This window comes from Lactuca virosa, chromosome 2 (assembly GCF_052849685.1).
Source record: "Lactuca virosa cultivar CGN04683 chromosome 2, Lactuca_virosa_CGN04683_v6, whole genome shotgun sequence".
NCBI lineage: Eukaryota > Viridiplantae > Streptophyta > Magnoliopsida > Asterales > Asteraceae > Lactuca > Lactuca virosa.
Genome location: NC_136427.1, coordinates 144227449 through 144246598, shown reverse-complemented (window position 1 = coordinate 144246598; position 19150 = coordinate 144227449). Strand labels below are relative to the sequence as shown.

Below are 19150 nucleotides of genomic sequence, written 5' to 3'. Positions count from 1 at the left end.
ATTTGTGACTATGGGAAGTATTTTTTTATATATTTCATTATTAATTAATCAATAAAATCATAAATAATAGTAAAAAGTAATATAAATGCATTAAACTTCATATATCATGTTTAATCAGTATACAGGTCATCCCAGAATTTTCTCAGAATTTATTGAATGCAAAAAGTATTTTATGTGAATTATTTCCCTACTTTATTGCAATAATTATAGTAATTCAATAAAAATAAATTATTTCCTGAAAATTTCCAGAACTTCTTATTTTATTGATGGGATTCTGAGAAAAATCAGGTTTATACATAAAATGAGTTTTAGATATTTTGGTGGATTTAATTTGTTTCTTGTATGAATATGAAACTTTTAACAATATACCTTGATGAATGCTTCAAGATGGATGAAGATTTGAGTATAATAGATTGTTCTTGGATGGAATATGAGTATTCTTGGAGGAAATTTCGAGATTGAGAGTGAGAGAAAGAATAGAGAAGGTTTAAGTGGTGAAGAGAATAATGTGTTGGGAGAAAAAGGAAAGGAAAGTGGATGGGAGGTGTGAGTGGGAGACCATGGGAATAATCTTTTTGCTTTTGGTGGTCTTCATAATTTCCCACTAACACAAGCACCTTTTACATAATTAATATAAGAGTTTTATAAAATTTAATGTAAAGTTTATAAAAATAGAGTTTTATAAAATTTAATGTAAAGTTTATAAAAATGGAGTTTTATAAAAGATGAGTTATTATTTGATTATAACAATCTACTTTGATTTGAAGTTTAATTATAGCATTCAAGTTTGATTCTTTTAAATTTAATTAGAGCATTATACTTTGATTTGATTTTAATATGGTATCATAATTTAATTTGATTATAGTTATAACGTTGTACTATACTATGTTGCTATTAACGTCAATTTATATCGTAGTGTATGAGTTTCGATCCTATTAGCGTCAAGTAATCTTGAGTAGGGTTTGAATGAGATTGCGAGAGGTTTCGTTTGTGATCTTTTTGAGTGTCCGGCTTCGCAACGCAAGGTCCATAGACCCCATTAAGCCATGATTTAGTGTCCTACACAATCCCGATGATTGTGCAATAGTGTTTTATCGCTTTGGTTCATTGTTTAGCACTGTTAAGGCTAAGGAAAATCAAACACATGAACTTTCCAAATGATGCTTTCTCATTAAAATAGCGAATTATACAGTGATTACATAATGTAAACCCTATCATACTAGGGTTAATGGAGTTGACCGGTTTGACTAGTTGACTTTGTTTGACTTTGACTTGACCAAAATTTGATGGTTGTCACACCCAACAAGGCCTAAAACCCTAATAGTACAAATATAGCCCAAACAACAAAAGCCCAAGAGCAGGCCTAGTACGTTGTGCGTACCAAATGTATGTCCGGCGTACTAGGTGGCTTGCCTGATTGGGGAATCAAATCGTACACACCCATTAATCCCTTTTTCCATTAAGGACTTAATGCTCATAACTAGACGTCAAAACTTCATATCCAAGCCTTAGGGAACGTCTTAATCCATAAATTCACTAACTTGGAGACTTTTCATGGCTACAATGAACTCAAACCCTAGATTTAGCATCCTACTTTCACCAAATGGATCTAAACATATGCATGGTTGATCCTCAACCATCAAGATGCTAATTAAATGGATTAGGGACCTTATAAATATCAATAGAAGCAACTCCTAACTTCTGGAGTGGAAGAATCCTACGAGATCTCATTCATGGGACCAAAAATGTGAACAGAAGTCCATAGAACTTGATCTTAGCATACAATGAGAAAGTTCCAAGCTTTATACCTCAATGAAGCTGGAAATAATGAGTGGAATTTGGATCTACATGCTCTACCTTGGACAAAGCTCCTTCTTTAAGCTCCTTATTCCTCAAGGTTCACCAACACATACTAAAACACACACAAAGAGGTCAAATGTTCTCTAGAGGGATTAGGGTTTCGAAGTGAGGCTCAAAGGGTAGTGGAGGCTGAGAAATGAGGATCATTGGTCATAATGATGCTTAAATAGGGTACACCCAATGTACACCCCCCCCCCTCAACATTCACTTAACACCCATATGGACCAAACTTGCAAATTATTTACATACCAAGGGTCAATAGGAAAAGTACCTTACATCGAGTGTTACAAATAAGTTCCTAATTCTTATAGTTCATTATCATCTTTTGACTCCAAAACTGGTAAATAAACATATCATGGTTTAGTATCAAAAATAAATAATAAAACTATATTTCCAATATCTTACCCCTAAATTAGGGTTTAAGTCATTACTTCCAAATACATCATAACAATACTTTCATACTTTGTTTTGGAAGATTTTAAACAAGAAAACAGATAATTACTCATCTACTTGTCGTTATCTATCAAGATTTTTAGCATACAAGGACATATACAAGTTAGGGTTCACAAACCCTTTTTACTATCACAACTAAGAATCATGAAAGAATATAGGAGTTTACCTTGTTTCAAGTAAAGATTGATTTACCTATGAATTCTACTTGATTTATACTCAAATTTCTTCAAGTGGATGTTAGGGACCTCTAGAAACATTTTCCCCTTCTTAAAGAGCACATAAAAGGTGGTGGAAGTGTTTATGGGAGTCTAGGAACGGACTTACCCACTTTATTAATGTTTTTAATACTTTGAACCCAAAAATGCAATCATGTTTCCAAAAAACAGTCGTGTTTTGGTCTAGTATACTTAAGATAACAGACTGGTTCATTTAGACAATTTTAATACATTTTTAAGGACCTCTACACCAAAACACGACCGTGATTTCTAAAAGATGGTTGTGTTTTGTCTTACTTTGTCCATTTTGGGCATTGTATTTTCCCAGCTTAATGCTAATTCAACCCTCAAATTTCCAACGATGTAATATATTGTTTACCTTGTTTCAAGCAAAGCATGTATATCAAAAATGTAATATATTGTAATTAGTACTATGGAACAAATAGATGCTTAACAAACCTAGAAAAAATAGATATTTAGAAAACCTGATAGATACTAGACAAAATTTCAAAAATGGTCCTTATGGTTTTAAAATTGTCCTTAATGGAAACAGTCATTATGAAACTTTTCTTGCACGAATGGTCCTTAAAGTATGGATCTCGTTACAACACTAGTCCTTTTAGTTTGAATTTTGTTTCACCATCGGTTCTTTTGATTAACCGTGTTAAATTTTTCTAGTTAAGCCCCTATGGAATTTCCTTTTTATCCTTTTAATCTCACAATTAAAAAAACAGCTTTCTTTCTTCTCTCTCTCTTTCTCTCTCTCTCTCTCTCTCTCTCTCTCTATATATATATATATATATATATATATATATATATATATATATATATATATATATATATATATATATACCCATGTCTCTCATTTCACCACCACCATATACTCCCACTACCTTCCACCATCCGCTTTCCACCTTCTACTACCACCCTCTCCGGATCTGGAAATCGACACCGCAAATGCTAAGATCATGTATCATTGTCGTCAGTCATGATGGAATCCAACTACGCACACTCTGGTTGCCCTACCATCTCCATGTCGGGTTGACCTTGTAGAGGGGATGATTCAGATTGGCCTTGGGAAGATGAACACAATTCTGATATTTTTACGGAATTTATCGATTTTTCTAGGATATTCAAGATCTTAAAATCCATATAACCCTATATCGACATTTATAGGGTTTTACAGATTCGAAGTTGCATGTGTTCATCTTCACCTATTTGTTCATATTCATATGGGTTTCTTGAGCATGATCTATAACAAGCTTGCATACATGTATGAGTTCTTGAAATCTAGGCTTTTTTGATGGTATATTTCTAAAATCAATTTCTATAATGGTTTTTTGAATTTAGGTTTCGATTTCCGATTTTTAGAATAGTGGGCTTCTTAAAAATCAAGAATGTGAACTTAGGTATTAACACATATTTCTACAAAAATCTCCTCAGATCTTCACTTCTTAGGCTGAAGAATACAAATAAAAATTATTTCATGAACAACACACACACACACACACATTTTATTTCTATTCTTTGTGGTTCCAACTTTTGGAAAAGATTGCTTCGGCGATGGCGGTTCCGGTGAAGGAGATGGTGACGAAGATTGCTCCAACGATGGTGGCAGGTAATATGGTGTGTCCATGTTATATTTAACAGAAAAACTAACAGTATTAGTCATATATGGGCCATTGGTGTGCTAAGTTTGATAAATAAATAAATAAATCATTCTTGCAAAAAAAATCATAAAGACTATTTGAGATACAATGTTAAAACCATAAGGACTATTTGTGAAATTTGATCAATATTTTATAATATACTAAAAAACAAAAATGTTCTGCATAAAAAATCCAATAAATATGGTTTATAAAAACATAGACCAACTAGATCCGGTACCACCATCTCCTAGAAAATAAATTATATATATATATATATATATATATATATATATATATATATATATATATATATATATTAGACCACTAAACTCCATTTTTACTTTTTAATTACACCATTATCTAAAAAATTAGACGGTTTACCGGTTACAATGCTTATGTGGCACGCTGATGTGTCCAATAAGCTTACGTGGGATACTGATGTGTCAAAGAAGCTGAGTTGTCCAACAACCCTTATTAATTGAAACCCTCAATCAGACCATCATTTAGGTGTTTATTACCCTTTTATGAAAACTCAAATCCTTTCCACCGACTCTTTCCATCCTCAAGAACAATGTCTTCGAGCTCATCCACTTCAAGGAATCAGCTACAAGTGGCTCGTGTTCAGTCGCGTAAAAGGGTAAAGCTTTATGATTGCGGCGTTCCAGCTAAAGCACGAACGTGTTGGAAGATAACAAACCATGGGAGGCATTTCTGGAATTTTCAAAACAATTTGGTAGGTCCCGATAATCCTGATCATGTTATCGTAGTATTTATTTTTTAGGGTTTGACTGTGGTGTATCTTCGTGTAAAGACGATCATGGTAGATTTGTATTGTGAAAAGAAAAAAAGCCCTAATTTTATTTTCTTCTTGACGAATATTTGTGATTGTGAACCAAACCCATTTCGTTAGTACATTAAAGGTAGCTGATTTCCTTAATCTTTATTTACTATCCAAATCAAAGCATTTTCATTTATTGATGGATTGGCTTTTTACAGACTAGGTTGAAGAAATGTAGCTTCTTTGAATGGAAAGACAAAGAACAGGAAGAAGGGTACTACAAAAACCTTCTGTATTCTCTGAAGCGAAAACCGAATGTTAAAGAAGATATGTCTGAGATGAACAATTTGAGGATGAGGATTGTTGAAGTGGAGTTTCTAATGTCACAGGTTCAGTCTAAGGTGACAAAGAGTGAGAAATATGTTTCTGATTCAAGGAAGGCAATAGGCAGGTACAGTATGATAGTTTCATTGTTGTTTGCTTGCTTGGTCTTTTGTGTTTTGAAGTTAGGGGGTGAGTGTAGTTAGTTAGGGTGGTTGGTGTATGCTTTTGTGTTTTTTGTAAAGGCAGACTAGAAAGTTGGTAATGATGGGCATTTTGTATGTTTGGAAGCTGCTTTTATTTATAATTTGAGGGTTTCAACCTTGATGTTTTGATGTTGTAAGCTGGTAAGTCCCTAATGAAAGGGCATTTGATAACTATTGTAAAAAAAGATTGAAAGTCCCAATTGTAGGGCATTTTGTATAATCAGATGTTGAAAATGTTGATGTTATTGAAACATATGCATGGCTCGTATTCCCAACAATTATATTTAATTAAATTGGTTGTTATGCATGGTATTATATTGGTAATAAAGTAGAAAGTTGTTCATGTGGAAGTACACTATGTATGGGGACTATTTGTAGTTACTAGTCAGTGGATGTTTTTATAATCGAAAAATGGGACCTTTAAACCCATTATAGAACCATATTCGGGACCATATAACATATTCACATGCATGCACATTATTCCAAATTTTTCCATGCGGAAATATTCAAAGCCATATGTCATTAGTTTACTTAAAAAGGCAACATACTTTCATAAGTGACCAAAATATCATTTCATGTCAACAGTTTACTTAAAAAGGCAACATATATTCATTAGTGACCAAAATACCCTTTTATGTTATGATTTTACTTAAAAAGGCAACATACTTTCTTAAGTGACCAAAATACCCTTTTATGTCATGAGTTTACTTAAAAAGGCAACATGAATTCATAAGTGACAAAAATACCCTTTTATGTCATGAGTTTACTTAGCAACATGCATTCATAAATGACGAAAATACCCTTTTATGTCATGAGTTAACTTAAAAAAGAAACATGCATTCATAAATGACGAAAATACCCTTTTATGTCATGAGTTAACTTAAAAAAGCAACATGCATTCATAAATGACCAAAATACCCTTTTATGTCATGAGTTAACTTAAAAAAGCAACATGCATTCATAAATGACCAAAATACCCTTTTATGTCATGAGTTAACTTAAAAAAGCAACATGCATTCATAAATGACCAAAATACCCTTTTATGTCATGAGTTAACTTAAAATAGCAACATGCATTCATAAATGACCAAAATACCCTGATCATATCACATGTATTTAACAAACATAATTACCTTAGATTCAAACAACAATCAAGATACACACACATTAAATCCAACTAACCATCATCCTAATACACATACTTTAAATCCAAATTACCATCATCCTAATACACATACTTTAAATCCAAATAACACAAAGACAAATTCAACACTAATCAATTAGAAGATCTTTTACCTTAGAATTTCCTGGATCATCAACACCACCAATTCTCTTGCCTAATTCCAGATTTAAGATTCTCTCTGACTTTCTTCTCCTTATCCTCTTCAAAATCTTTGAAATTGGTCTAACCCTTACCTGCTGAACCTGGATAATAGGAACAACCTCCTGAATTTGAACATTATCAACAACTTGGACATTAAGAAAAACCTCATCATCTTGAACATTACCACCCTCCTCAGCTTCCTCACCCACAACACCCTCATCACCTTCATAACTTCTAGGTGGAGTAACTTGCATACACTGACTAAAATCCCCTGTACTGTTGGATTCAACATCATTAGGAGTAACTTGCATATCATTTTGAGTAGTATCCATCTCAATTGGAGTCATTTCAACCTCTTCGTGTTGTTGAGGTTCGCTTCTACTACCCTATATGGCATGATATAATAATGTTAGTGGCAAATCATATGTAAATAAATTTAAATTTTAAATGGTTTTACCTATCCTGCATTTTGCTTCACACAAACTTTTTGTTTCTTCTGTTATCTCACATTTAACTTTTGGGGCCTTCTCTGTGGACAAGTGGCCTTGGTGTGACCTATCTCCTTGCAAATACTACATCTAATTTTTTTCCAACCTTAGAAACCATGTGTTTTCCTGTATTCTCAGTAGTGGATTTCGTCCTCTTAGTAGCTGGCCTACCAGGCATCCTTCTATTAATAGGAGGCAATGGTAGAGCATAATTTGTCTCTGGCCATATGCCACTACCATTCATGGGGGCAATTATGTAACTGTATGCCTTCCAAAATGTGGTGGTGTTATACATGTTTTCTACATAGGCTTCTACATCCCTATTAAGATAGGATATGCTAGCTACAGAATGTGCACATCCATATCCATTCAATTTCCACAACCTACATGAACATGTTTTCCTTTCTAAGTCCACCTCATATGCATATGTTGCTCCCCTAACCTCAAACTGGTTTAATCCACTAGGTAGTACCTGATAATGCCTCTGAATTTTTTAAGAAAATTCGCCTTATCCCTTATCTCTGGACAAATATGATTTTCTAATTGATGTCCCTTTAATTTCATGTTGTACAATCTTTCCATCATGTATAATCTTAACTCCTCTAACATGGTTATTATGGGCTTCTTCCTAGCATCTACTATTACAGCATTAAAACTTTCAGAGAAGCCATTTTCAACTGCATCACAACACCTTCCAGCTTGAAAGAAAGCTCTTGACCATGTTTTAGGATCTTTCTCCATGAGATATTGATGGGAATCTAGGTTCAATGTCTCAATTTCCTTCATCAAAACTTTAAAAGAATGCTCAGTTGTGGCTTTAGAGGATCTCCAAAACAAGGTATGATATATATGGCACTAGTGAATCTCTTCTGCAAATTCTGGCAAATAAGTCTAACACACTGCCTATGCTCTACATATGAAAGCAACTCTTTAACAGCCTCTATCAAACCCTGTATTAATAAAAAAAGTTTAAATCAAATAGTATAAAATAAATATACATGAATTACTATGTAAAATACTAACCTTATGTTGGTCTGACATTAAATTGAATCCATTGCCTAATTCAAGTTTAGATCATCAATGAGAAGCTCTAAAAACCACTTACAATTATGCTCGTTCTCCACACTAACCACTGCCCAAGCAATAGGATATATCTTGTCATTTGCATCCCTCCCAATAGCACAAAGCAATTCCCCCTTACAAACACCTTTCAGAAAACATCCATCAAGACCTATTATCCTTCTACACCCTTCAATCCAACCTTGTTTAACTCCTTGAAAACAAACATAGTATTGCTAAAATATTTCTTTCCATATGGACCATCCTCCACATATAGTTTCACAGTTGACCCATGATTTGTCCTTAAAATCTCATGACCATATGACCATAGCTTACCATAATGTTCAACAAGGCTACCTTCAACAAGATTTAGTGCATACTTCTTTGCTCTCCTACATTTGCCCATACTAACTTAGATACCTAACTTGGTCATTACCTTTACCCTAAGCTTCCTTACACTCATTTTATGACTATGTACAATCTCTTTGGTACAGTGACTCCCAATCCATGTATATGTCACCAGTGATCCAAACTTGAAGTTCCTAGCACAATTATGATCAACTTTTAGTGACTTGATTTGGAAACTCTCTTCATCACTCATCCAAGAAACCCATAATCTAAATATGCAAGCACCCTTGCTACACCTCACCAAAAGTCTTTTCCTATCTTTTTTTCAAAACACAATTGTTATCCATTAGCCACAGCATAGTTGCACAACATTGATTTTACTTGCCTTGGACCCTTAAATCTCATTCCTAGAATTGGTTTTTATTTTTTCCAGTGTAATAGCTCATTGAATATGGAATGAGTTTGGATTTTAGGTTCAAATTCTCTCCCATTATCATCATCTATAATGTTGTTATCCTCCTCCTCATCAACACATAACTTACTCAAGAAAGGATCATTTGATGTCCTATTCATATGCACTACGTCCTCATTAAATTCAAAGGCAATATTGCTAAGTTCATCTATGTTATCTTCATTTTCACCATCAATACAAGACTCACGTTCATCATCATCAAACCGCCCATCAACACCAACCCCAATATGATCCACATAAACTGAAATTACACCATCTGTTGCATAAGCATCAAAAATAAAAGCAGCATGTTCCACATCATCGGAAATGGGATTAAGACCTTCCATCAGGGAATTGCTTAGTTCACAGCAGTATAACTTTTTACACTCTTCATGCATGAAATGTTCGCATAAGGTTACAAACTCAAAATAAGTCATAGAAGAAAAGTCGACATCAGTGAACATGGTTTTCACACCACCAATGTAAGAGAAAGGATTTCGATTAAATACCCCTAGGTAGTTGAGTTCCACCATCGCAAACACTCCATTAGGTTCCGATTGTGCCATTGCTGCGACTTCTTTGGTTCTTCAGCTCGATCAAAAAAATGCTTCACAAACCCTAAATTAGTTTCGTTTATAACTGAATAATGAAGACGAATGAAGTTCAATAGCTGAAGACGATAGGTTTTAAGCATCGTATATCATTTATTGACGTAGCATATCTCACGTGGCATCAGATTAGCCAAAAAATAAATATTAATTAACACATATAAAATGTCAACTGGGAAACCATTTAAAAGTATGGAAAATGACTAAATTGATAGGTCATATACGAGTTTAGTGGTCTAATGTACCAAAAAAAAAAACTTTAATGACCAAATTAGCCAAATGTCAAAACTTTCATTTGCTACAGTGTCATTATCCCTATTTCGAAACAAAAAAATATTAAGGAGTAAATGTGTACAATAATATTAAGGACTAAATATGTACAAAATGATAAATATAGTACCCTATTAAGTCATTTTTCCCCGCTAACCTAGAGTAACTGTGTCACACCCCAAAACCGGAGCGGCGGAAACGTCCAGGGGTGGATGACTTCATGTTAAGTATCACAACACATGCATCATAGTAATCAAAGTACAACAACCATTGCATTAATAAAGTATAAGTTTTACATATGTATTCAATCATTGTATATATGACATCAAAAATTATATAACAAAAGATAGAAGACATGACTCTATACTGCTCCGTCTTCTCAAAAATCTCGGGATGTACCTGTCTACTGGTTCCCTGAGAGTACAAGTGTTTTGAAAAGAGAGTATCAACATTTAAGTTGGTGAGTGCAGAAGTATTTATGTTTAGAAGTTTGTTGTTTGTTTCTTGAAATAGTAATCATGTTTATTGTTCCAGAAAATCCAATATTTTCTAATATAACTGAAAAGTAGTTTTAATACCATAAAACCATAAAAAGAATGTTTTCTATATTGTTTATGTTTTCCAACAACTGTAATTGTACTCTTTGAAAACCCTGTAAAAGTGAGTATGTCTGGCTCCACCAGCTGTAATTGTAAATTGTAATGTAATACTGTAAATCGTATTATTGTAAAACCAGCACTTTGTATTCGTACTCTTTGGTTTAATTAATTATACACTAATTGTATTTGTTCGTATCTTTTTGTGAGTTATTATAACCATGCTATGACTAGATGGTTTGATATGACGTTTTGTAGGCGTCGGAACTGTTACCGACATTTGTCAATCATAGGCATACCAGCCCAACTGTAGCGAACAGTCTGAGTGCGGGATTGTCAATCCCGTATACATCTATACACATTTGTTTCGCTCTCCGTCTGGAGATTCTGGTTATAACATCAGGACTTTAATAGTATTGCCTAAATGAATAAGCAACTGAACATTGTCTCACAAAAAGCATATTAACGATTACATATATAATAATGATAAAAAGTCATTTTAAAATAAATGAATTGATAGTATGATCCTTTTCTAGTACACTTGAATGTAAAGTATTTGTACGAGAGTATACCGTTAAACTTTATATAACTGATTAGTGAAAAATAGTATGAGAGTTCCATAAATTATACCTATTATAATTTACATGTGTGTTCTGTTTGATATGTTAATATTCATGAAAATACCCCATTTGTTCGGCATGTTACAAAGGGTAATGAATTTGATTGAAATAACTTTTATATATATATATATATATATATATATATATATATATATATATATATATATATATATATATATATATATATATATATATTAAAATTGAAATGACCTTCGGACAAATAACTTTACCCTAAGCCCACATCCAAACAAGGAAAATGAAACAAAGCGAATTATTAGTCCTAAGCCCTTTAAATCTTTTATATATATATATATATATATATATATATATATATATATATATATATATATATATATATTCTAGGAGATGGTGGTACCCGATCTAGTTGGTTTATGTTTTTATAAACTATATTATATATATATATATATATATATATATATATATATATATATATATATATATATATATATATATATATATAAAATTGAAATGACCTTCGGACAAATAATTCTATTCTAAGCCCACATCCAAACAAGGAAAAAGAAACAAAACGAATTATTAGTCCTAAGCCCTTTAAATCTTTTATATATATATATATATATATATATATATATATATATATATATATATATTCTAGGAGATGGTGGCACCCGATCTAGTTGGTTTATGTTTTTATAAATTATATTTATTGGATTTTTTATGCAGTTACTGTAACGTAACATTTTTGTTTTTTAGTATATTATAAAATATTTATCAAATTTCACAAATAGTCCTTATGGTTTTAACATTGTATCTCAAATAGTCTTTATGATTTTTTTTGCAAGAATGTTTTTTTTTTATCAAACTTAGCACACCAATGGCCCATATATGATTAATACTGTTAGTTTTTCTGTTAAATATAACATGGACAAACTATATTACCTGCCACCATCTCCCTCACCAGAATCGCCATTATTATATATATATTAAAGTTGTGGAGAAAAAGAACAGTAAACCTGAGATATTTTTGCTATTTTTGGTCCCTTAAATTAAATTTTCGGTCCCTCCATTTTTGTTTGTGTGTCAGCTTGTTTAAAGGATAACTTTTATGAAACGGTAATTCTACAACTTTTTTTTTACTTTTTTGCCTCAATTGTTTTACCTGTTGCCACTTTTCCCCTAAGTTATTGTTTTTTACTTCTTCCGCTTAATTCTTTCGCTCCGCTTTTGCTTTAAACGATTCCCATTTTTTTTTATCGTCACTTCTTTAATTAATGTGTTTTTTTTTTAATGTGTAAAATCATTTATGAACAGTAAGGAATTGGTTTATTTTACATAAATGGTCCTTAGGTTTTGTTGAATTTGACGACAAAATTACATAAATGGTCCATATGGTTTACCCATGATGACAAATTCAGTCCCTACTACCTGAAAAGACCAAATTACCCTCACATTAACGGACAAAAAGCAACCAACATACTACTTTACTTTACAAAGCAATATCTTCCGACCTCGGCAACGCCGGAAAATCTTTTCTAGTGTATATTAAAAACGTCTAAAATTAGGAACAGTAAAGTTCCTTGTTTTGGTACTTTATTGATGGAGCTGTTTACAATTCCGTCTTTTGTTTGATTTTTTTTTTAATTCTATCCATCTTTTTTTGTAGGTGGGGTAGTCAATGTTTGCTGCGTGTCCTGGACACGTGTGTGTCAATTTGGTACCTGCCAAGAGATGATACATGTTATCGAGTTACCTTATACACATTTTTACTTCCCGATCCTTCCACCACCGCTCACTTTTATCTTGCCTTCGCGATCCACCGTCTTCCTTTTATATCTGCTACTCCAAGTTCCATCCAAACACAGTTCCCTTCGTATCCTTCAAGTCGAGATTTCTTAAGCACTTCCAGTCAGTGATAGAGGGAAATGACGGCAACCAAAATCTTCGCCCTACATTTATGCAAGCGACAAACGAACAACACCAGAGGAGAGTAATAGCGAACCCCAAAATTCGAAATCGGAATCCAAAAAGGAACAGAAACCGAACAAAATTCAGCGTTTGTTCTTCATATTTTCCTAAATTTTTCCCACAAATCAGGTATGTAATCATTAAGGATTTGTAATTACATCAAAAACCAATACATGCCTACTATCGGCTGGTATTGACCACAATATACATTGCTCTTTTTGAACCCTCATTTGTGTGTGGGCGTTTCCTTCAGATTCTTCTACATGTTTGTGTTTTATGTACTTTTAATATATCTTCTTCATTGTTTTCGTCTTTTACGTTGGAAGATAGAGGAGGATATCATAAACATTGGCATCGCTGGTGGTGGAACTGAAAAAATTATGAATTCCACACCAACTGTTTGTTAATATGTCTCAGTGAACTTTAGTTAGTTGATTCCAAATTTGGTTCTTTACTGTTTAACGACTCACTTTTAATTTGGGGAAATCAATTGAAATTCCCACTTTAAATCCCAAGTTTCAAGATTTCGGCACAATCAATCGTCATACTTTCAATTTCTTCCATTCAATTTATTTGTATGTGTTTGTTGTACCACAAGTAAAGCAATTCATCACCAGAATTGGAGTTCTATTATGTACATATTGTTGAATGTTTGATCATATATGGTTATTTTTTGTTTGTTATGACACCTACAATAAGGCTTTTTTCTAATTTCTTTCGTTTTAACTCATCTATTACCATAATGCAGTTGAAGTTAAACAACCTGGAGAAGATATAAATGAACTTACTAATTGAACCAAAAAATAAGGCAGGAGCAAAATTGTCCGTCGACACCAAAAAACCTCTATGGGAAAAAAGAGTGTTGTGCGTATGAAACTGTTGTATTCTGGCAAGATAGCCCTCCGAAACTGAAATGAGCATCATATGAAAAAGACAAGTTTACCCTTTTATCAAAATTATGAGAAACAGCTGTAGTCGGAGCTCGAAGATGAAGAGTTGTTACTAAGGATCTCATTTTGTGGTAAATCAAGCAACGGTTGCTCAAAGTTTTATTGATAAATCGAAAGACTAATCTTATATTTGTGATATACTTCAGGTGGAAATCAATCAGGTTCCTCTATCATACATTTTTGTAACACTAGAGTAATGTAGTCCATGGATTTTGTAGAAGTCGATTTCGGTCCGATTATTAAACTTCACTTCTGTCATGCCGATTGTGAACCTCGACTGTTCATCGAACCTGAAAGAGAACTACATGTTGGTACTTAGTATTTGAATTTTATGACATAAATTTGAATCACATTATATTATTTGAAATAAGACAAAAAGAAATTAGGATGCTATAACAAAACAATAAATGAAACTATGCTACTATTAATTATTTTCATTTTTTTTTTCTCACATCATGTTATTAATTGTTTTTTTTTTTAACATACCGAAAACATTGGCTGATGTGAAAGGTGGTACTCCACTTTCTTAAGATGGAAAAGTGCAGCTTCTGAAAATTGCACAACTTCCTGATAAGCATGTGAGTTGACTGCGGGAAAAACTTATCAATCGATCAGATGCATGGTGTTAGTTATACTTTACAACTACAATTTTACCATTTGCCAAACTGCAATTTCATATGTATAAAGCATGATACATCTTTATCCGTGCTGAGAAGTATTAACTTTTAGCATAGAGTTTAAGCGAAATAAAGCATCGTGGATTTCTTTTATTATAAGCACTTCTAGCCATTGTAATAAAATTTATACATTGAAAAATTAGTCCAGTTACACTTAAAGCAGTGAATATTTCTTAATTTGTATTGGGATGACATTGGTAGAATTTTTGTAGTCATATAAGTAGAAGAATACTACACTTACTTCAACTACAAAACATGACAGTATTGGGATAAAAAAAAAAAAAAAAAAAAAAAAAAAAAAAAAAAAAAAACTGGTACAGGTAAATATAAGAGTTTTTTAGGTGATGTACTTTCCCTTCTTTTGGTAGGGATTCTCAAAGTACAATGCTATCATTGCATGGATGTGAATCATTATCATTGGCTGATTTTGATTTATGGAGGATGGACGTGTGTGTTTGTTTCCACTCCTTGAAGGAATGGAATGACTAAAAGTAATTTTATTTTTATATTTGTATATATTATATAACAGCTAACTATAACAAGGGCCATTTATGTCTCAATTTACTGCCACCACAGGAACCATTGGACCATTTCTGTAACCGGTTGGTAAAACAAAGACCACATGAACCATTTATATTGATGCATCATAGATCCATTCCATGCAAAGCATGGGTAACTTCTCAAGTTAAACACTAAAAAGATATTGTATTTTTTACACATGTTTTCTTAGTATTTACTTCATCTCATCTTAAAAGTGAAATCAACAAATGCATGATCATTAAAGATCACCAACAAACAACTTGCAAGCCTTATGTACTTACTAATTTGCATGACACCTACATATACATTAATCTTATTAATCTTAGTACGTTTGTTTGTCTTCTCATGCAACAATTTGTAACAAATCTCTCACTAAAATAACCATGTTTTGGTTATAAGATATTTCGTCGTTTTCTCTACTACGTTTAGGCTGTTCACTATTTGGATAAAACCGAATTGTCCAACTGGACAGTTTGGATTGGACTATTTGGTTCGGATATTTGGATTTTTGGATTGGTTTTCAACAAAATCAAATTATTATTTTGGATTTTGGATTGGTTTTGTTTTATAAAACAAGAACCGAGTAGACCAAAAAAACCGAATAAACATTTATTATTTATTTATTTATAATATATATCTATAGTTATCTATTAATTTTGTAATTTATTTTTTAAAATGGGTTTAAAACGTTTCACTCGATAAAAAACATCAATATGTATTATCTCTCAAAAGTTTTTTATCTTTAAAATATTTAACTATAATATATCTTCTTAGTAGTTTATAAATTTCAAATCACAACCAAATAAGTTGTTTTCGCTTCTTGTGTAAAATTGAGTAATATTATAATTATATGTCGTTTTAAAATGTTTCGGTTTTTGACAACAAAATTATAACAACCGATCCAACCGAATTGTAATTGGATCGGATCGGATCAGATTTGAATTTAGTTTGGACTATTTGGATCCATGTTTTAAAAACCGAAATCAATTTGGATTCACTTGATTGGCTCGGATCAAACCGATACATCCAAACGAACAGCTCTAACTACGTTAAAACTATACAAAACAACCTAGATTATTATCACCTTACTTGGACAAAGTATTCATGTATAAAGTTATCAATATCACATCTACCTTTACCATACTTTCGCCTATTTATCTATTATAACATATTATTTTCAAATAATTTTTTTATTAATACATTACAAATCGATATATCTACCTAATTATAAGCTTACAACATTATTTCTTATTAAAAAATCATATACTATTAGTAAAATTAGTTCCTACATAGTTTTTAACACTTTAGCAAAGATAATTACAACAAAAACATGAACAAATCATTGTCAACAAAAGTAAAGTAACGATATTCTCATTCAAGTAAAGTGTAAACAATTCTATAATCCAACACAACCTTCATCCACAACCCTTATTCAACATAAATCCACCATTTTCTCTCCTAAACCCATATTTCATAGAAAAAATCACCCACAATTCAAATCCCTTTTTCAATCAATACCTATAATGAGCAGGCTTGTAGGGCCCATTAACCGGAACACTAATATAATCAGCTTGATCTTCACTAAGCTTCGTAAGCTTCGCTCCAAGCTTTTCAAGATGAAGAGCAGCAACTTTCTCATCAAGATGCTTAGGCAAAACATAAACCTCCTTCTTATACTTCCCACTTCCTTTCTCATTCCACAATTCAAGCTGCGCAATCACTTGATTAGTAAACGAACACGACATCACAAAGCTAGGATGCCCAGTCGCACAACCCAAGTTCATCAGCCTCCCCTCCGCCAACACAATGATCCCACTTTTCGTCTCCGGGAACACCCACCGGTCAGTTTGGGGTTTGATCGTGATTCTTTTCACACCTGGGTATGTTTCCAGTCCGAGCATGTCGATTTCGTTGTCGAAGTGCCCGATGTTGCAGACGATGGCGTTGTTTTTCATCTTCTTCATGTCGTCGACCATGATTATGTCTTTGTTTCCGGTGGTGGTGACGAAGATGTCGGCGTGGGGGAGGACGTCTTCGAGGGTTAGGACTTGGAGACCTTCCATTAGTGCTTGGAGGGCGCAGATTGGGTCGATTTCTGTCACGATGACGCGGGCGCCGGCTTGTTTCATGGCGGAGGCGCAACCCTTTCCGACGTCTCCGTACCCGCAGACGACGGCGACTTTCCCGGCGATCATTACGTCGGTGGCTCTCATTAGACCGTCGGGGAGGGAGTGACGGCAGCCGTACAAGTTATCGAACTGTTAGAGATCAAAAAATGTTTAGAACTGTAGTTCTAGATCTAGATCTGTAAAATGGGAAGGAGAGTATCACTGTATCAGAGAGTGATCATACTATACCTTGCTCTTGGTGACGGAGTCATTGACGTTAATGGCGGGGAAGAGTAAGCTGCCGTTAGCTTGCATCTGGTAGAGCCGCTTGACGCCGGTGGTGGTTTCCTCCGATACTCCGACTAATCTCTCCTTCATTTTGTGGTACTTTGTCGGATTGATTTGTAAACCTTCCTTGATAATCGACAACACGATCTGGAACTCGGCGTTGTCAGTGGAGGTCGGATCCGGCAACTTACCGGTTTTCGCGAACTCCTCCTCTGCTTTCACTCCTTCGTGAATCAACATCGTCGCATCACCACCATCATCCACGATCAGATCTGGACCACCGCCTGGGCCCCAGTCAAGTGACCTCTCCGTACACCACCAGTATTCCTGAAGAGTCTCCCCTTTCCAAGCAAACACGGCGGCGGAGTCACGTGCAATGGCGGCAGCGGCGTGGTCTTGTGTTGAGAAGATGTTGCAGGAGCACCATCTGACCTCGGCGCCCAAGGCGGTTAGGGTTTCGATGAGGACACCGGTTTGGATAGTCATGTGGAGGGATCCGGTGATTCTAGCGCCCTTGAATGGCTGAGAAGGGCCGAATTCCGTCCGGCAAGACATTAGTCCCGGCATTTCAACTTCGGCTAATTCGAGCTCCAGACGACCGAAGTCGGCCAAGGACATGTCCTTGACTTTGTATTCACGGCCGGAGGAGGTTTTCTCGACGACGAGAGCCATGGTGGATTAGGGTTTTATGAGCTGATCTGAGACTCCCTCTGTTTCTTATTTCAGTAAGAAGCAGAGAGGAAGGTGTTTGACGAGTTTGAGAGTTGAGGGATGAAGAGATATAAATAGGTTTCATGGGGAAGAGATCAACGGTCAATAGTTGATCAGTGGTTGGTGAATCATGAAATTAAATAATACTTGTACTTTTTTAAGGAAATAAATAATATCTATTATTTTGAATATTCTAAACATATAATGTTTTAAGATCTCGATTTAGTTCATCTACCATTGGGTTATTTATTATCGAGTGTTATTAGATTGGAAATTAGACAAGGGTAATAATGGACGATTTGTTTAAAAGGATGATCACTTGTAATATATTTTTAGATGTTTACATTTATTTATTTATTTATTTATTTATTTATTTATTTTTGTCTATATTTACTTCTTCGACTTGTTAAACTGTATATATTCAGTTCTTATAACCGGCTACTTTAGGTTAGCCGATAAAAATAACTTAATAGCGGAATATATTTCTCTATGTCATTAATAATTTTTTTGTTGCAAAATAAATCATTTTTGTTTTTTTGTACACATTCAGTACTTATGAATGATTTTCTTTTGGTTTTTTCACGGCATCTTACGTGGGACAATCATTAATGAGGTGTTTGAGGCTTTTGATGTTTATATTCATCACGATCTCTACTACTTAGTTTCTTAGGTCATGTTTTTTGA

The 19150-nt window shown here is 33.6% G+C and overlaps 1 protein-coding gene and 1 long non-coding RNA gene across 2 annotated transcripts; one reads left to right on the top strand and one right to left on the bottom strand.

The window, feature by feature from the left end:
* Positions 1-12979: 12979 nt before the first annotated feature.
* LOC145156544 (uncharacterized) lies at positions 12980-14912 on the top strand. The gene is made up of 2 exons (XR_013736778.1): positions 12980-13321; positions 13941-14912. It is a non-coding gene; the product is annotated as an uncharacterized LOC145156544 (long non-coding RNA).
* A 1789-nt stretch (positions 14913-16701) lies between these two features.
* LOC145159553 (adenosylhomocysteinase 1-like) lies at positions 16702-18524 on the bottom strand. The gene is made up of 2 exons (XM_079078562.1): positions 17717-18524; positions 16702-17617 (listed from the first exon to the last, which is right to left on the bottom strand). The coding sequence occupies exons 1-2, from the start codon at positions 18425-18427 to the stop codon at positions 16871-16873; spliced, it is 1458 nt and encodes a 485-aa protein (XP_078934688.1). The 5' UTR covers positions 18428-18524; the 3' UTR covers positions 16702-16870.
* Positions 18525-19150: the final 626 nt, after the last annotated feature.